The sequence below is a fragment of the Hyla sarda genome, chromosome 4 (assembly GCF_029499605.1).
Source record: "Hyla sarda isolate aHylSar1 chromosome 4, aHylSar1.hap1, whole genome shotgun sequence".
NCBI lineage: Eukaryota > Metazoa > Chordata > Amphibia > Anura > Hylidae > Hyla > Hyla sarda.
Window position 1 is genome coordinate 302,231,200 of NC_079192.1, and position 18,385 is coordinate 302,249,584.

Genomic DNA, 18,385 nt, shown 5'->3' on the forward strand with positions numbered 1-18,385 from the left:
CCGTATGCACCAAAATCACGGTCTTGTGCGCAATCCAGTCTGCCGAAAATAGCATATATAACCACCAAAATGGTGACTCCATTCGGGCCACTGATGTGAATCTGCTGCTCTTGCATGTTTCTGCCACAGATATCACGATTCTGGTGTCTGCAGAAACAATGAACCTGTTTAATGTTTCTGCAGATTTCACTCGGAAATGCATTGCTGTCTTCATTTCCAGCCGTACTAGCAAATGCAAATGTATGGAATGTCGCCCTTGTTTTATGTTCAGACATTCCGCACATTTTACGTTGTGTGTACATAGCCTAGAGATTAAACAGGATCAATCTTCTAGCGGGATCCAACTGGGATGTCCCAGGACTGTGTTGAAGTGCATGGAATGGCATCTAATGTTTACGTGGAAACTAAGTGTTGATTCCGGATGAGGCTGCTGCAAGCGGCATCCACCCACAACTTTCTTGTGGAAATTCCAGGTGGAAATTTTGTGTTGTAAATCCCAACATTATGGGATCTAATTCCATCAAGGGAAAGTAGAAGAAAACTTTGTATGGAGGATCAGCAGCATGTGATACTTTGAATTAACTAAAGATACAGGGGTAGATATGTCAATTCCTGTGTAAAGGAAAAGTTTATCAGTTACCCATAACAACCAATCACATTGCTTCTTTTATTTTGAAAAGGCCTTAAAACTGAAAGAAGCTATCTAATTGGTTGCTATGGGCAACAGGTCAACTTTCCCTCAGCACAGGCTTTGATAAATCTCCCCCCATTGTTTCTTTTTTTTTTTTTTTTTTACCAAGGTTCAAGGTTCTCATTAACAAGACATTTATTATGCATTCTTTGAGTTGACCACCCCCACCATAGAAGATCACTTTTTTGGTGCAATTTTGGGTGGTCGTCTCAAAGAGGTTTCACTGTATTTACAAAGAGCATTTTGTTAAGTGAATGCCTAGTGTCCCCAGGTCTGTCCTTTTATTCTATAGTTCTTTAAAAAGTGCTGTATGTTAAATTGTTCTGCGCCAGAAGAAAGAAAACTATTCCTTATTAGGGGGCATGCACACCACGTTTTTGAAATACAGTTCCTGTATCAGGTTTTTGATGAAAAACGGATTCCTCAAAACCTGACTAAACTGTATCAAAAAGTGTGTACAAATTTTAACCCATATACGGTTTAAAACCGTATACGGTTTGAGAAATTATGTCCGGTTGCATCCGTATTTTAAGAAAAAAACGTATAAGTTTTTAACTTTTCACTCCATTTTGAATAAAGTTTCACTTGTTTGATTGGAATTCCAAGAAAAAAAACTGTGCAAAGTCAAAAACCGTATGGTGAAAACCGGATGGAACTGTATGCACATAAAGTTCTGTCCGGTTCCCATTGACTCCCATGTTAAAAAAAAAAAAAAAAAAAAAAACGTATACGGTGTAATACAGTTTTTCACCCGTACTAAAAAACGTGGTAGACTACGGTTTTGGGTACAGGTAAAAAAAATGGCCAAAACCGTATGAGATGCAAAATGGATTAAACCAGATAATGCGTTTGACATACGGTTTACAATGTTAAGTCAATGCATACAGTTTTCCATACAGTTCGGTGCGGTTTTTAACTTGAAACCGTATACGGGAACTGTATAGCAAAAATGTAGTGTGCATGCACCCTAAGCCAAACCAGAGTCTCCTCTGAAAGGCTGAGACACCCAACAGTAGGCATCTGATTCAGTGTTTGAGGCAACAAATCTAAAACAGATAAGAGCCTTATCCTTTTGGCTAATATGAAATAGTTATCTTCTTTCTGGAGAAGAGTGTATTTTCATACTGTATATGGACAGGATATGAGGCGGGGATATGAAGACGGGATATGAGATCAGGATATGAGAATGGGATATGGGGACGGGATAAAAGGTTGGGATTAGAGATGAGCAAATTTACAGTAAATTCGATTCGTCACAAACTTCTCGGCTCGGCAGTTGATGCCTTATCCTGCGTAAATTAGTTCAGCCTTCAGGTGCTCCGGTGGGCTGGAAAAGGTGGATACATTTCTAGGAAAGAGTCTCCAGCCCACCGGAGCACCTGAAAGCTGAAATCATTTATGCAGGAAAAGTCATCAACTGCCGAGCCGAGAAGTTCGTGATGAATCGAATTTACTGTAAGTTCGCTCATCTCTAGTTGGGATATAAGGTCAGGATATGGGGATGGTATGTGAGGTCGGGATATGAGGTCGGATCTAAAGACAGTATATGAGGTCAAGATATGAGGACCGCATTTGAGGTCGGGACATGAGAATGGGATATGAAGATGGGATATGAAATCAAGATATGAGGACGGGATATGAGGACGGGATATGAGGACGGGATATGAGGATGGGATATGAGGATGGGATATGAGCACGGGATATGAGGATGGGATATGAGGACGGGATATGAGGTCAGGATATGAGGATGGGATATGAAGACGGGATATGAGGACGGGATATGAAGATGGGATATGAGGATGGGATATGAGGACGGGATATGAGGTCGGGATATGAGGATGGGATATGAAGACGGGATATGAGGTCGGGATATGAGGATGGGATATGAAGACGGCATATGAGGTCGGGACATGAGAATGGGATATGAAGACGGGATATGAGGTCAGGATATGAGGATGGGATATGAGGTTGGGATATGAGGTTGGGATATGAGGTTGGGATATGAGGATGGGATATGAGGATGGGATATGAGGATGGGATATGAGGACAGGATATAAGTATGGGATATGAGAACCGGATATGAAGACGGGATATGAGATAAGGATATGAGCAGTGGATGTGAGGTTGGGATATGAGGATGGGATATGAGGACGGGATATGAGATCAGGATATGAGGAGTGGATGTGAGGTTGGGATATGAGGAGGGGATATGAGGACACAAGTTTCCTCCTTTGCAGCTTTTCTTCCCCCCACATGGATTAGGTAGAAAATACGGGATAATGCCAGGTACTCAGCTAATTACTATATAAAAAGGGCTCTTATTGGGGAAAAATGACCCCCAAAAAACACCATACTTGCTATTTAGATTTTTAGGGCCACTAAACACTGCAGCCAGATATTAGATGGGAGTCAATAGGTAAGATATTGAATTTTTCATATAGAAACCTGCCATTTTTCCTTCTTTAAAAGTCTATGGGAGGCATAAAACAAATAAAAAGTGCAATGAGGATTTCAAATTGTCACTTTTTTCTGGCATCCTGAATTCTTCAAAGAAAGAGTCACATGATGAAAGAATTACATGACTTGTAATGAAAAAAATATGTTGGCATAAAACACCCAAAAAAATGCTTGTGTTAAAATCCACTATTTAACAAAGATAAACACAAAAAAAAAAAACGCATCTTGGGAGCACTATTTCAAGTCAAGACAAGTTTTGTGGAGTCGCAGCCTAGATTTGCAAACACAAAATGAAATGAAATGCAACAAACCGGTGCCAAGTGGAGTTGAACGGACAAATGTTGGGAGCATTTTCAAGGTTGATGGGCGGTCTGGTTCTCTCTTTAGTCCCCTTTCCATGTTGACTGCTATGAGATCCCTCACAGCTTCCAGCTGCTTCTGGGTCAAAAATAAAGGCTGCAGACATTTCTGAACCTGCACAAAAGACAAATGGCTTCATTAGGTCTGTATCCATTCATACCGGTGCTTGGTAATGTTACAATACATGTGACGTTGTATCAAAGCAATAAACATATAGCAGGCTGGCATAGAAGACTGACAATGGCCCTAAACCCGACATACCTTGTGCACCAGAAATTCTGTCTACACCAGAATGTGCACCAGAACTTGGTCCAGAATTGAAAAAAAACCCGACTAACTATTAATTTTACTGAGAAAACATGATGAAAAAGGCGTGGCCACTGAAAAGGGGGCGTGTCCCGCAATTTTTCACAAAAAAAACTACATATTTACTAAGGTTTCCACAGAAAATGTGGTGGATTTGAGCTGAGGAAAACCCGACAGATCAGAGCATGTGTAAAAAAAAAAAAAGCAAAGTGTAGGGAAAGTGCAAAACGTAGGGAAACCTTAATAAATATTGTGTGTGTGTGGGGGGGGGGGGGGGGAATTTGTAGGGAATTAAAAATCACAAAGAAAACTACACTCCACTCTTAGTAAATCCGGGCCATTGACTCACATGGTGCTGAGCCTCAGTTTCCAAACTCGGATTTATCAAAGTGTATGTGAGAGAAGAACTGGAGATATTTTGCCAACCCCTAAGTAAAACTTAACCAAATATATAATACTATCAATGTGAGGTGGTTGCTATACACTACATTGACTGTTCCTCTGACTACCATGTAGCATTAAGTGAGATAAGGTAGCAGCTCCTTCAATCTCTCCAGAATGGGAAGCATGACCCTTTACAGGGTTTCCCCTCCTTCCTGTATGGTAAGTATTGGTAAACTATATAGGGTCAACTCCAATTCAGTTTTTGCAGGAGGGCCTCTTAACTGTTTAAAGGGGTACTCCGGTGAAAAACATTTTTTTTTTTTTAAATACACTGGTGCCAACAAGTTAAAATGATTTGTAAATTCCTTCTATTTCAAAAATGTTAATCCTTCCAGTACTTATCAGCTGATGTATGCTTCAGAGAAAGTTGTATAGTTCTTTTCTGTCTGACCACAGTGCTCTCTGCTGACACCTCTGTCCATGTCAGGAACTTGCCGGAGCAGGAGAGGTTTGCTATAGGGATTTGCTCCTGCTCTGGACAGTTCCTGACACAGACAGAGGTGTCAGCAGAGAGCACTGTGGTCAGACAGAAAATAATTACACAACTTCCTCTGCAAAGCACTGGAATGATTAAGATTTTAAAATAGAAGTAATTTACAAATCTTTTTGGCACCAGTTGATTTAAAAAAAATGTGTACCCCTTTAAGACTGGGTTCACATGATTCTGGCCTCCATATCACATAAACCTTGGTAAACTGTCAAAATGGGAGGTAGATCTATATGTGTATGTACAGACATTGGCCCCTATTGACTTTAATGACTACATTTGGGTCATGTCCTGCCAGCATACATGTATTTACTCAGGACCTTGCCTGTTTGTGCACGTATACATTGGCATCTCTAACTGACAATTTGTTAACATATAAGTGACACAGAGTCCAGATTAAGAATGTGAACACAACCTAACCTCCTGTCTAGTAGACTGCAGCTACTGCAATGCATAAAGGTTCAATAAAACTACAGTACAGTATAAACCTTGTTACTACTGTTTTCAAGTTATGGAATTATACAATTTTCTATATACTCATGTTTGAGGGAAAAAAGCCTCCTGCTGGGATGATATTGGTTTCATCAGGGTGTGACTAGAGATGAGCGAATTTTTGAAAAATTCGATTTGGCTGATTTGACGAATTTTTGAAAAAAAATTTGATTCGATCCAAATAAATTCACAGCGAATCGATATAATAAAATGTGTGTGTTTTCAACTTTTTTCACTTTTTTTTCTTTATTTTTTACATTTTTTAGGTACTACTACTACTCCCAGCATGGAACACACTGTTCCATGATGGGAGTAGTAGTACCTGTACTAATAGAAGATAGCCCCGTGGTCTGCCACCCATTGCTCTTCTGCGCCCTCCTGCACTATGTTCTGCGATGTGAAGTTCCTCACATCACCGATTAAAATTTCCCACGGAGAGCTGTGATTGGCCAGATGGTTCCAGCCAGTCACACTTCTGACACCTGTTGCGATCTGTCTATGAATGCAGGTACTACAGCTCCCAGCATGGAGCTGAGTGTGCTCCATGTTTGGAGCAGTAGCATCTGCAGTTAAAGCGCAACTGTCATAAAGCCCATGAACTAGCCCTAGGATGACAAAGTTGTTAGAAATTACAGTTCAAGCATACCTTTTGCTGCTTTCTAGCTGCTTTAATCAGGTAAAAAAAAAAGCTTTTTACGAAAGTCAGCAACAGTCGGATATCTCCTGTATGTCAGCACTGGGACGGCTGTGTGATTGATACACAGGTCCCAGCGCATAGGCCCCTTATTCTTATATGTGGGTGGCGCATAAACAGTGTCCGTTCTCCTGTGCCCAGCAGTGATGTGATGCGATGCGGGTGGCCACAGCAAGCGCTCGGTCCCTATGGCCCTATGTGCAGAGTAATGCAGTAGCGGAATGAGCCAGCCACCCATTCTCCTGTCTACCTAGAGTGCACAGCGGTGATGCGATGTGCACGGCCAGCTCATTCTGCTACTGCATTATGCCGCCTATGGGGAGCGAGTGCTTGCTGTGAGAGCGGACACTGTTTATTATTTTACAGTAGATAACTCACCACCCACATATAAGAATAAGGGGCCTATGCGCTGGGAGACATACAGGGGATATCCGACTGTTGCTGACTTTCATAAAAAGCATTTTTTAGTCCGATTAAAGCTGCTAGAAAGCAGCAAAAGGTATACTTGAACTGTAATTTCCAACAATTTTGTCATTCTGGGGCTAGTTTATGGGGGTTAAAATACGTGAGAGTTGCGCTTTAACTGCAGGTAATACTGCTCCCAACATGGAACACACTCAGCTCCAAACTGGGAGCTGTAGTACCTGCATTAATAGACAGATCGCAACAGGTGTCAGAAGTGACATTCACTGCTATCTGTTTATTAATGCAGGAACTACAGCTCCCAGCATGGAGCTGAGTGTGCTCCATGTTGGAAGCAATAGTACCTGCAGTTAAGGACAGATCGCAGCGGGTGTCACACCTGACATCCACTGCGATCGTCCAGTATAATGTATAGATGCGGGGCACGGCCACTCTTCTCTTCTCTTATATACCTATTATTCATATTTCCCGCAGAGAGTTGTGATAGGCTGGAACCATTTGGCCAATCACAGCTCTCTTTAGGAAACATGAATCTGTGATGTGAAGAACTTCACATCGCACAACATAGCGCAGGATCGCACAGAAGAGCGGCCGGCTGCCTGCATCTAAATATTATATAAGAGAATCACAACGGGTGTCAGACCCCAGGGCGATCTGTCTATAAGTACAGGTACTACTACTCCCATCATGGAACAGTCTGTTCCATGCTGGGAGTAGTACTACCTAAAAATGTAAAAAATAAAGAAAAAAAGTGAAAAAAGTGAAAATACACACGCACACTTTATTAAATACATTACTAATAAAAAGTTTAACAAAATGAATTCTAAAAAATATATTATTTTTACATTTAAATGGCCCCTTTCTACATTTTTATTATTGTTGGCTACATTTTTAGCTCCCTGCCGCCCACATAAATTGGTCCCTGTTTTAAAAATTAATAAAAATGTTGTTATAGAAAATAAAAATTTGGTTAATTACATTTTTTTACTGCAAAAACTCAGTGGAATCTTAGCCTTAGAGTAATAATAAAATGGAGTGAATGAAGAAATTTGTTATTTCGAATCGAGTGGAAATTCAGATTCCATCAGAATCAAATTTTTCATCTCTAGATGTGACCATTGTCTTTGCTTATAACAGTATACAAAGTATACAAAGTATTTGATATTTACAAAACACATAGTAAAAATAGTATCCAATAGTATTATCGGCACTATACTGGAGAATCACTACTGCAAAGATGCTGCTTTTATTCAGACACAGTTACATGAATTATACATTACCTTTGCCCTCAGTTGCTGCTCAAAGCAAAACTACGAGACCCTGGAGGAGCATGTGTGCCTCTAGCTATGTCCCTAAATATGAGCTTAAAGGAAACCTGCCGGTTGTTTCATGCTGCACAAACCATGGGTAGTGTGTGTAGACATACAGCATTTCTGATGCACTTATATTTGCTGCCAGATTTAAGTAAAACAAAGTCTATAGGGAAGTAGAGGTGAATAAAACTTTATATGTGCGAATGTAATGATGATGGAAGTGATTACAATATTATAGCAAAAGGATAAGTTTATTGGAAAAAAATTCAGAACTGAAAGGAGGTTTTAATATGCTGTTAGGCCCACTCTAGCCTGGATAAAAGATGTGATATGGTCAGGGCCGATTCTACCCATAGACAGAGTAGGTGCTGCCTAGAGCGCCCTTGATGAGGGTTCCGCTTGTGGCCACAGTTTTTTTGTAAAGCTTAAAGGATAACTCCAGGATAAACCACTTATCCATTATCCTAGCGCTCTGCCATAGAACTGTATGGAGGGGGAGTGTCGGCCGCTGCTTCCTGTGGTGGTCGAAAATGCTTGTTTCATGCAGCCAGGGCACGGCTTGGGAGATTGTGGGGGGTCACAGCAGTCGGACCCCCCGCGATCTAACACTTATCCTCTCTCCTTAGGAAAGAGAATAAGTTGTACATCCCGGAGTTATCTTTTAAGTACAACACCCGTGACTCATTTCTGCGTATGTGATGTGAAGTGATAGTGCTGTGCTCCTAATGGCCGGCATCCAGAAAGAGGATAGCAGCACTTCTAATGCACGCTCCTCCTCCACACAACCATGATTATACAGGGCTCGAGTCCTGAAGGACTTACCCTAGAATTATGCTTACCCCTCCCTCCACATCCTCTCCCAAACAAGCCTTCTAGATGGTGAAGGTAAAGGACCTGTGACCAGTAATTTGTTGGGGACAGAGCTGAGCCGGGCAGGATAGGAGAGATGGTTGCTAAAGTACCTTTGGTGATGCCGTGGAGGAGGTGGGGCTGAGCTGGGGTGGAGATCACATGATTCCTGCACAGCCACTGCTGTTGTGTTAGGGCTGCCACTTTTCTTGCAAAAAATATCTGGCATATTTATTATATTTGTGTGACATCACAGGAAGCAATATAAGAGCTCATTCACAACACGTTTTGGGGATACATATCCCCATTCATATGAATGTGCCAGACAGAGTTGGCTAGTGACTCCTTCGGCTCATTTATGGACCATATCCTGTTTAAGTTGCCACAGTTTTTAGTCCTTCAACAAAACTCATAACATCCAAAAATAGGCTTGCCAAAATTACTAGTTGACTCTGTTTGGCTCATTCAAATGATCAGAGTGTGGTGTGGGTCCAGTGGGCATACGGCAGTGGGCATGCTGCATCCCCAAAACGTGATGTGAATGAGCCCTAAGGCTAGATTCACACTACAGAATCTCCGGGAAGAAAATTTCCACCCGGAGATTCCGAGTGCGGCCATTGCTGACTGAATCAGTCGGCGCTAGGACCGCGTGGACACTGCAGTCTCCAATAGACTGCAATGTGTTCCGCGTGGATTTCCACCTGAAGAAAGAGCAACCCCTTTCTTCAGGCAAAAATTTCCAAGCGGATTTTCCGTTCACAAATTCCGCTTCACAAATTCCACTTCACAAATTCTGAAGTGTGAATTTGTGAACAGAAACCCATTCACTACACTATACATTTTAGCAAGCGGAATTTCCACCTGCAATTTCAAGGAGGAATTGCAGGCGGAAATTCCATAGTCTGAACCTAGCCTAAGAGATACAATATCTATGCAGGGAAATTTTCATTTTTAACTCCTTGCCTTTTTTTAAAGCCATAACTCTTTTAAAGGGGTACCCGGTGAAAAACGATTTTTTTCTTTTTTATCAACTGGTGTCAGACAATTAAACAGATTTGTAAATTACTTCTATTTAACCCCTTAAGGACGCAGGACGTAAATGTACGTCCTGGTGAGGTGGTACTTAACGCACCAGGACGTACATTTACGTCCTAAGCATAACCGCGGGCATCGGAGCGATGCCCGTGTCATGCGCGGCTGATCCCGGCTGCTGATCGCAGCCAGGGACCCGCCGGCAATGGCCGATGCCCGCGATCTCGCGGGCGTCCGCCATTAACCCCTCAGGTGCCGGGATCAATACAGATCCCGGCATCTGCGGCAGTTCGCGATTAAAATGAACGATCGGATCGCCCGCAGCGCTGCTGCGGGGATCCGATCATTCATAACGCCGCACGGAGGTCCCCTCTCCTTCCTCCATGCGGCTCCCGGCGTCTCCTGCTCTGGTCTGTGATCGAGCAGACCAGAACAGAAGATGACCGATAATACTGATCTGTTCTATGTCCTATACATAGAACAGATCAGTATTAGCAATCATGGTATTGCTATGAATAGTCCCCTATGGGGACTATTCAAGTGTAAAAAAAAATGTAAAAAAATGTAAAAGTAAAAGTAAAAAAAAAGTGAAAAATCCCCTCCCCCAATAAAAAAGTAAAACGTCCGTTTTTTCCTATTTTACCCCCAAAAAGCGTAAAAAACATTTTTTATAGACATATTTGGTATCGCCGCGTGCGTAAATGTCCGAACTATTAAAATAAAATGTTAATGATCCCGTACGGTGAACGGCGTGAACGAAAAAAATTTTAAAAAGTCCAAAATTCCTACTTTTTTAATACATTTTATTAAAAAAAAAATTATAAAAAATGTATTAAAAGTTTTTTATATACAAATGTGGTATCAAAAAAAAGTACAGATCATGGCGCAAAAAATGAGCCCCCATACCGCCGCTTATACGGAAAAATAAAAAAGTTATAGGTCATCAAAATAAAGGGATTATAAACGTACTAATTTGGTTAAAAAGTTTGTGATTTTTTTTAAGCGCAACAATAATATAAAAGTATATAATAATGGGTATCATTTTAATCGTATTGACCCTAAGAATAAAGAACACACGTCATTTTTACCATAAATTGTACGGCGTGAAAACAAAACCTTCCAAAATTAGCAAAATTGCGTTTTTCGTTTTAATTTCCCCACAAAAATAGTGTTTTTTGGTTGCGCCATACATTTTATGATATAATGAGTGATGTCATTACAAAGGACAACTGGTCGCGCAAAAAACAAGCCCTCATACTAGTCTGTGGATGAAAATATAAAAGAGTTATGATTTTTAGAAGGCGAGGAGGAAAAAATGAAAACGTAAAAATTAAATTGTCTGAGTCCTTAAGGCCAAAATGGGCTGAGTCCTTAAGGGGTTAAACATTTTCATTCTTCCAGTACTTATCAGCTGTGGTATGCGCCACAGGAAGTTATTTTCTTTTTGAATTTCTTTTCTGTCTGACCACAGTGCACCTCTGTCCGTGTCAGGAACTGTCCAGAGCAGAAGAAAATCCCCATGGCAAACCTCTCCTGCTCTGGACAGTTCCTGACATGTACACCTTTAATGTTTCACCTACAAACCAATATTTGGGCTTGTAGTTAGTGTTGAGCGTGAATATTCGAAATGCTAATTTTTACCACGAATATCGGCATGTTGCGATTTCGTGAATGTTTAGATTATAGCGCTATATATTCGTAATGACAAATATTTGTTTCATCACAACAATGATGTGTACTGTGTAAAAAAAAAAGTGATAGTATTAGATAGGGTAGGTTAGTTTAGCAGATAGATTCGAGTGTAGGGTATAGTGTTAGTTGAAAGATATAATCGCGCATGCGCACTATGCAAATTTCATTCCGAATTTCGCATTGAAAAAAAAGTGAACGGACATAGCGAATATGCAAATGTTGTGAACATAGGACTAATATCCGTCCATATATTCGCTAACTATCGTGAATTCAAATATGGCCCTTGCCATTTATCACTACTTGTAGTTGTACTTTGTAATGACATTGACATCCATCACAATGTATTGCGAAGTATCCTCATCATCACCACAATACACATGGGGAATCGGGGGGTGGTGGAAATGGCACATGGGAGATCAGAGGGGGAGATTTGCACAGAAGAGGGGATCAGAGGGAGGGATGAAGTGAGGAACCAGGGGGATAAATTGGCACAGGGGGAACAGAGGGGGGATTCAAATGGCACAGGGGGCCTGTGCCTAACAGCCTCCACTGCTGCTTACTGATTTAAAGTGGCCACAGCACTGGCTGTCAGCAGCTCAGGATGCAGCCTTACAACAGTGAGCTGCAGCGGCTGCTGCAGACAAGGCCGGGGCTACACAAAACTGATTTCAGCCAGGCGCTCTGTGTTACAGTGTGCCCCCCCCCCCAGTTTAGCCAGGTGTGTTACAGTGTGCCCCCCCCCCCAGTAGTAAAATGATTACATGAGGAGAAGGTTTGTTACAGTGTGTCACCCCAGTAGTAAGGAGTTTACATGAGGAGGAGGATTGTTACACTCTGTCACCCCAGTAGTAAAATAATTACAGGATGTCACCCCAGTAGTAAGGAGATTACATGAGGAGGGGGTTTGTTACAGTGTGTCACCCCAGTAGTAAGGAGTTTACATGAGGAGGAGGATTGTTACACTGTGTCACCCCAGTAGTAAAATGATTACAGGATGTCACCCCAGTAGTAAGGAGATTACATGAGGAGGGGGTTTGTTATAGTGTGGCACCCCAGTAGTAAGGAGATTACATGAGGAGGGGGTTTGTTATAGTGTGGCACCCCAGTAGTAAGGAGATTACATGAGGAGGAGCTTTGTATGAACACATGGGGGTAAACATTTTTTTTTTTTTTTTTTAAATCAACTGGTGGCAGAAATTTATATAGATTTGCAAACTACTTCTATTTAAAAATCTCAAGCCTTCCATTACTTATCAGCTGCTGTATGCCCTGGAGGTAGTCATGTATTCTTTGTAGTCAGTTCCAGTACTTTGCAGAGGAAGTTGTGTAATTATTTTCTGTCTGACCACAGTGCTCTCTGCTGACACCTCATTCCATGTCAGGAACTGTCCAGAGCAGAAGAGGCTTGCTATGGGGATTTGCTCATTCTTTTGACAGTTCTTGACATGGAATGAGGTGGCAGCAGAGAGCACAGTGTCAGACTGGAAAGACTCCATGAGATCCTCCTGGAAAACAGCAGCTGATAAGCACTGGGGGGATTGAGATTTTCAAATATCAAGTAATAAGAAAACCTTTTTTTTTTTTTTTTTTTTATGTCCTCTGTAGTATCCCTTTATGCTTTTACTTTTATGACAAGCCAATCCACAGGTTGGTATTTTGTCAGTTTTAAAGTCAGTTCACACTACGTCAAGCTTTCCATTTTTCTGCACTACCATAAAGGTGGATAAATGAAAATGACAAAGTGCCAGATCCGTCCATGGGGCCTGTCGTCTTCCATCGTGCTGTCCATCATTTTAACAGGAAGAAGAGCAATATATATTGCCTTTTTCTTCCCATTAAATACAATGCAATGGAGGTTCTTCTGACAGTCATGTGTAAAATATACTCAGAATGTAAAAAAAATATAGATCTGCCTAAATGGCTCCTTAAATAGAACAGACTGGCCTGTGCTGTTCAATAGAGTCATACAGAAATATATCTAGGATAAATAAAAGAGTTGCAGCTCTGTCTCATTTGCCAAGAAATTCAAAAGGCATATTGACACAAAATCTTAACTGCTGGTATTATTCCCAGAATCTGGCAGCTTTCCATCACACACTGTCAATTGGCAACAATAGCTGAATATTGAACACTGATTATCAAAAACCTACCAAGGGGAAAAAGCAATCTGGCTGACTAAACCACAAAGACTGCCTCAGTTTTCTTTTTCTTCCTCAGGCAATTAAAAGCAAAAATAAAATTATGGGCTCATTAATACAGAATATTCAGCACTTACACTGCTGCAGGTTTCCTATTCACTCCGGTTCTAGACATTTTTAGGCTAAATACTGTATTAGAAATCCAATAATGTCTCAGCGAGTTCTGCAGCTCAGTAAATAAAATGTGTATTTACTGAAAATTTTATTCTTAATTTGCCCACTATGTGGCATAATTCATTTGCTTATACATCGCTTTATCTCAAACTGTGGTAGCTCTGAAATAAGAGTAAATACGAGGCAAGTGTTCTTTTATCTCATTCAGTATTAACCTTAAAGGGATATTCCAGTTAAAAACTATTTTCTTTTTCATAGAAAAAGAAATGGCTCCCGAAAGTTAAGCAGATTTGTTAATTGCTTCAATAAAAAAATCTTAATCCTTCCAGCACTTATCAGCTGCTGTAGTTGAGTTGTTCTTTTCTGTCTGACAACGGTGCTCTTTGCTGACACCTCTGTCTGTCTCAGGAACTGTCCAGAGAAGGAGCAAATCCCCCATAGCAAACCTCTCATGTTCTGGACAGTTCCTGAGACAGACAGAGGTGTCAGCAGAGAGCACTATTGTCAGAAAGAAAAGAACAACTCAACTTTAGCAGCTGATAAGTACTGGAAGGATCAAGATTTTGAATAGAAGTAATTTACAAATCTGTTCAACTTTCTGGGGCCAGTTGATATGATTATTATTTTTTTTTTCTTTACTGAAATACCCCTTTAACGGGGTTCTCCCACCCTAGACATCTTATCCCCTATCAAAAGGATAGGGGATAAGGTGTCTGATCGCGAGGGTCCCGCCGCTGGGGACCCCCGCATTATTGCATGAGGCACCCACCTGTGTTGTCACTGGAACCGCTGGAGGGTCTGAGTTGCGACTCCGGGAACGGAAGTCTGTGACGTCAGTACTCCGCCCCCGTGTGACGTCACGCTCGTCCCCTCAATGCAAGTCTATGGGAGGGGGCGTGACGCCCCCTCCCATAGACTTGCATTAAGGGGACGGGGCGTGACGTCACACGGGGCGGAGTCCTGACATCACGGACTTCCGTTCCCGTGGTCGCAACCGAGACCCTCCAGCACTCCCGGACAAGAAACAGGTGGGTGCCGCATGCAACATTGTGGGAGTTCCCAGCGATGGGACCCCCGCGGTCAGACATCTTATCCCCTATCCTTTGGATAGGGGATAAGATGTCTAGGGTGGGAGTACCCCTTTAAATGGATATGGTGATGACCGCAATCTTCTAGGGTCGTCTTCTAAAGCATTTAGTATCCATCATAGATAGGATTTAATCTCATCACATTTTTTTGTACATTTCCATACAATACATGGTTAACTTCTACTGCACCACAAGGGGGTAGGAATGATTTCTGCTGTAGTTCTTGTTTGCATTTACTTATTTTGAGCAAGGCTTTTACATAAAGAAAAGATATAGAAAATGTGTTTTAATATATGGCCAATGAAAAGTCAGCCTATATGTTAGAGTGTTCTTACAAACCATCGTTGCCTAGCAGTGTGTTTTATGTGCGGAAAGCAAGTAAAAGTCAGGGTTGTATAGACGGTAGCATCGACTTCCCACATTCCTATACCACTCTCAATGCTATTGCGGCAAGGTTGCATACTTCTGTTCTGTTTCTTTTCTATGGCAACAGGTACTAATTAAAGGGGTACTCCAGCCCCAAGACATCTTATCCCCTATCCAAAGTATAGGGGATAAGATGCCTGATTGCGGGGGTCCTGCTGCTGGGGACCCCTGCAATCTTTCATGCAGCATCCCGCTATCATCAGTCTCCGGAGCGAGCATCGCTCCGGGTCTGATGAATCATGATCAGGGGGCCGGCTTATCGTGATGTCACGGCTTTGCCCCCGAGTGACATCATGCTCCGCCCCCTCAATGCAAGCCTATGGGAGGGGGTGTGGCCACTTGGTCTTAATTGTCATTCTGTGACACGTATCGATTTTAGGTGAAGACAACTGAGAACAGCTTTGCATATTTAGGATATTTATGATACCGAGTTATGAATAAGTTGCATATATATAGATATATATTTATAGAATTTCTCTGGTCTACACTTGGCAGCTCTATACCATTTGTTACATTCTGTATTATAGTCTTCTATTTAAGTGTGTAAGCCAACAAATAGGATCCGCTAATATTTTTAGCACAGTCGTATCGGTTGTATTTTGCCAACACAGCTAAACTGATGCCTTCCATTATGTTATGTGGCAGTCGGATTTTCAGAGTTCCCACTGCCTTGTACACAACTTATGAGATTGACCTTTCTTTCAGAGCCTCTGAGCCAGTGAAGCAAATTTATCAGCTCTTAGAAATTTGCATCCGTCCCTTCTCATCAGAAATAAAGCATAAGGGAACCTCTGCATGAAACCTACTTTATGACTTAAAGGAAGGAGATTGAAACTGAGGAGATGAATAATTATGGTTCAGTAACTTTCATTTAGAGGTCATTTAGCAATGATGTACGTTGCGTTATGACACCTGGCGTCATCCCTGGTTCACTGCAAATGGGGTTTATAGCCGCCTCACATCTAAATAAATACAGTTACAAATGCCAAGTAAAATCAAGACTTCATTTTTTTTTTTTTTTTTTTGCTTGTTTGTTGGTAAATCACTGTACTGCTGAGACAAAATAAAGTATTAAGACCTTCTTATACTTTTACCATGGTGTTTAACGGCTCATGCATACAGCTGTATTATGGCTTCATTTTATATAGACTCACAATAGGGAACCCATTCTAGTGCATTGACCCTCTACTTTACCTCTATATGCCTTTCATGACAGAATTGTCCTCCACTAGAAGCACTGCATTTCACCCAGTGGAGCTCCATGGCACATGTAAGCCAGACTACTATCCAGGAAAAAAATAAAAGGGGTTTTCCAGGCAGAATTTATGGATGACCTATATCATGTTGGTGGGGTGCCTACACCTTACACCCCCACCGATCAGCTGTTTGCTAAAGCTGTGCTGCTGCGTACACTGAACAGTACAGGAAGCAGACAGCTCTATGTAGTGGCCAACCTAGGGCCCACTGAAGTATGTGCTAAAGTGCAGTAACGCAGAATGACCACTAAACTATGTACAGCGCTGTCTGCTTCCTGCTGCTTTTCACTGTGCCTGGCCCTGCTGTAGCTGTGGCAAACAGCTCAATGGGGTGTACCGGGTGTAGGCACAGCACCAATGTGAAATTGATAATCTGCCCTAAGGACTGGTCATCAGTATATTTTGACTGGAAAACCTCTTTAAAAGCCACTGGAGATTGCTCCTTTGCAGAAATACCTGCAAATAAAGGGATGAAAGTATACTGTTATCAGAGAGTTCAGCACTTACAGCAATACAAGGGCAAGTTACATCCAGAGATGCACAGATTCATGTATTTCATCTTACTAAGTGATGGTGATCGAGCAGATGGCCACATAAATTGTAACTGCTAAACCATAGAAATGTACAAACTTATAAATGAATTAAACATTCTTTATTAGCCTACACCTGCTCTTTTGAATGTCTTGCAAATTGACATAATTTGGTAAACCACATTAGAATTTTATTCAACCTTGACTTTTACTTGCTTCCAGTATTAAAAACACACTGCTAAGCAAGAATGATGTGTGCATTAGGGACATTATAGGATTTATAGGTGCAAATTCTAAAAAAATAAAGATTCTGAACCCAATAGTGGTCTTCAACCTGCGGACCTCCAGATATTGCAAAACTACAACTCCCAGCATGCCCGGACAGCCGTTTGCTGTCTGAGCATGCTGGAAGTTGTAGTTTTGCAACATCTGGAGGTCCGCAGGTTGAAGACCACTGCATAGGAGGTAATACTCACGTGTCCCCGCTGCTCGGGACCCATCACCGCTGCCCTGATTGTCACTCCATCGCTGTCGCCGTGTCCCCGTCGCTCCGGAACGTCTCTGCTGCCGGCCAAGTATCCCCGCTCTCCGTCGCCACCATCACGTTGTTACGCAAGCCGACGCACGTGCGCGTCGACGTGATGACGAGGTTGGTGAGCGCCGGCCATACAGGGGATCCCTGAACGGAGAAGACAGCGAGGAGGCAGGTAAGATCCCTCCCGTTGTCCTGTAAGCACTAACCCGGCTATTCAGTCGGGCTGTTCGGGACCGCCGCGGTGAAATCGCGGCAGTCCCGAACAGCCCGACTGAACAGCCAGGTTAGTGTTATTTTCGCTTCAGACGCGGCGGTCAGCTTTGATCGCCGCCTCTGAAGGGTTAATACAGGGCATCACCGCGATCGGTGATGTCCTGTATTAGCTGCGGGTCCCAGCCGTTGATGGCCGCAGGGACCGCCGCGATAGGGGTGTATTCGCCATATAAGACGCACCGACTTTCCCCCCCCAGTTTTGGGGAAGAAAAAGTGCGTCTTATACGACAAAAAATACGGTAGGCTTTTTATTTGCCAGGTGTCAGTCACTTGTGAAATACAATGAAAATGCACCTTTTAATATAGTCTCTTTAGGTAAGAGCCTCACCCAAAATAAGTAGAGACTAGAGAGTATGGAGAATGAATAATAGCTGGATTATTAGTGAGATGTGTTTCTTCTTTCTTATACAGAGTAAAGTCCAGACCAAAGCTCCCTGATCTTAGTTGGAGAGCCAACTGTATTTGTAGTAGAGTACATTACCAGTCCCTAAATTATTGTTAAACACTTCACAGGACTCCATCTGACCTACACTCTTAAATGGGTACTCCAGTGGAAAACTTTTTTAAATCAACTGGTGCCAGAAAGTTAAACAGATTTGTAAATTGCTTCAATTAAAAATTCTTAATCCTTCAAGTACTTATTAGCTGCTGAATACTACAGAGGAGATTCTTTTCTTTTTGGAACACAGTGTTCTCTGCTGACATCACAAGCACAGTGCTCTCTG

General features: G+C 42.0%; 1 protein-coding gene across 2 annotated transcripts in view; it reads right to left on the reverse strand.

Moving 5' to 3' along the window:
* Positions 1-18,385, reverse strand: part of LOC130367028 (hexokinase-2-like) — a 95,059-nt gene that overhangs the window by 50,025 nt on the left and 26,649 nt on the right. For both annotated transcript variants that reach the window (XM_056569411.1, XM_056569410.1), the window contains exon 3: positions 3,460-3,622. In XM_056569411.1, coding sequence (XP_056425386.1) covers positions 3,460-3,622 — 163 coding nt within the window. The remainder of the gene's footprint in view (positions 1-3,459; positions 3,623-18,385) is intronic.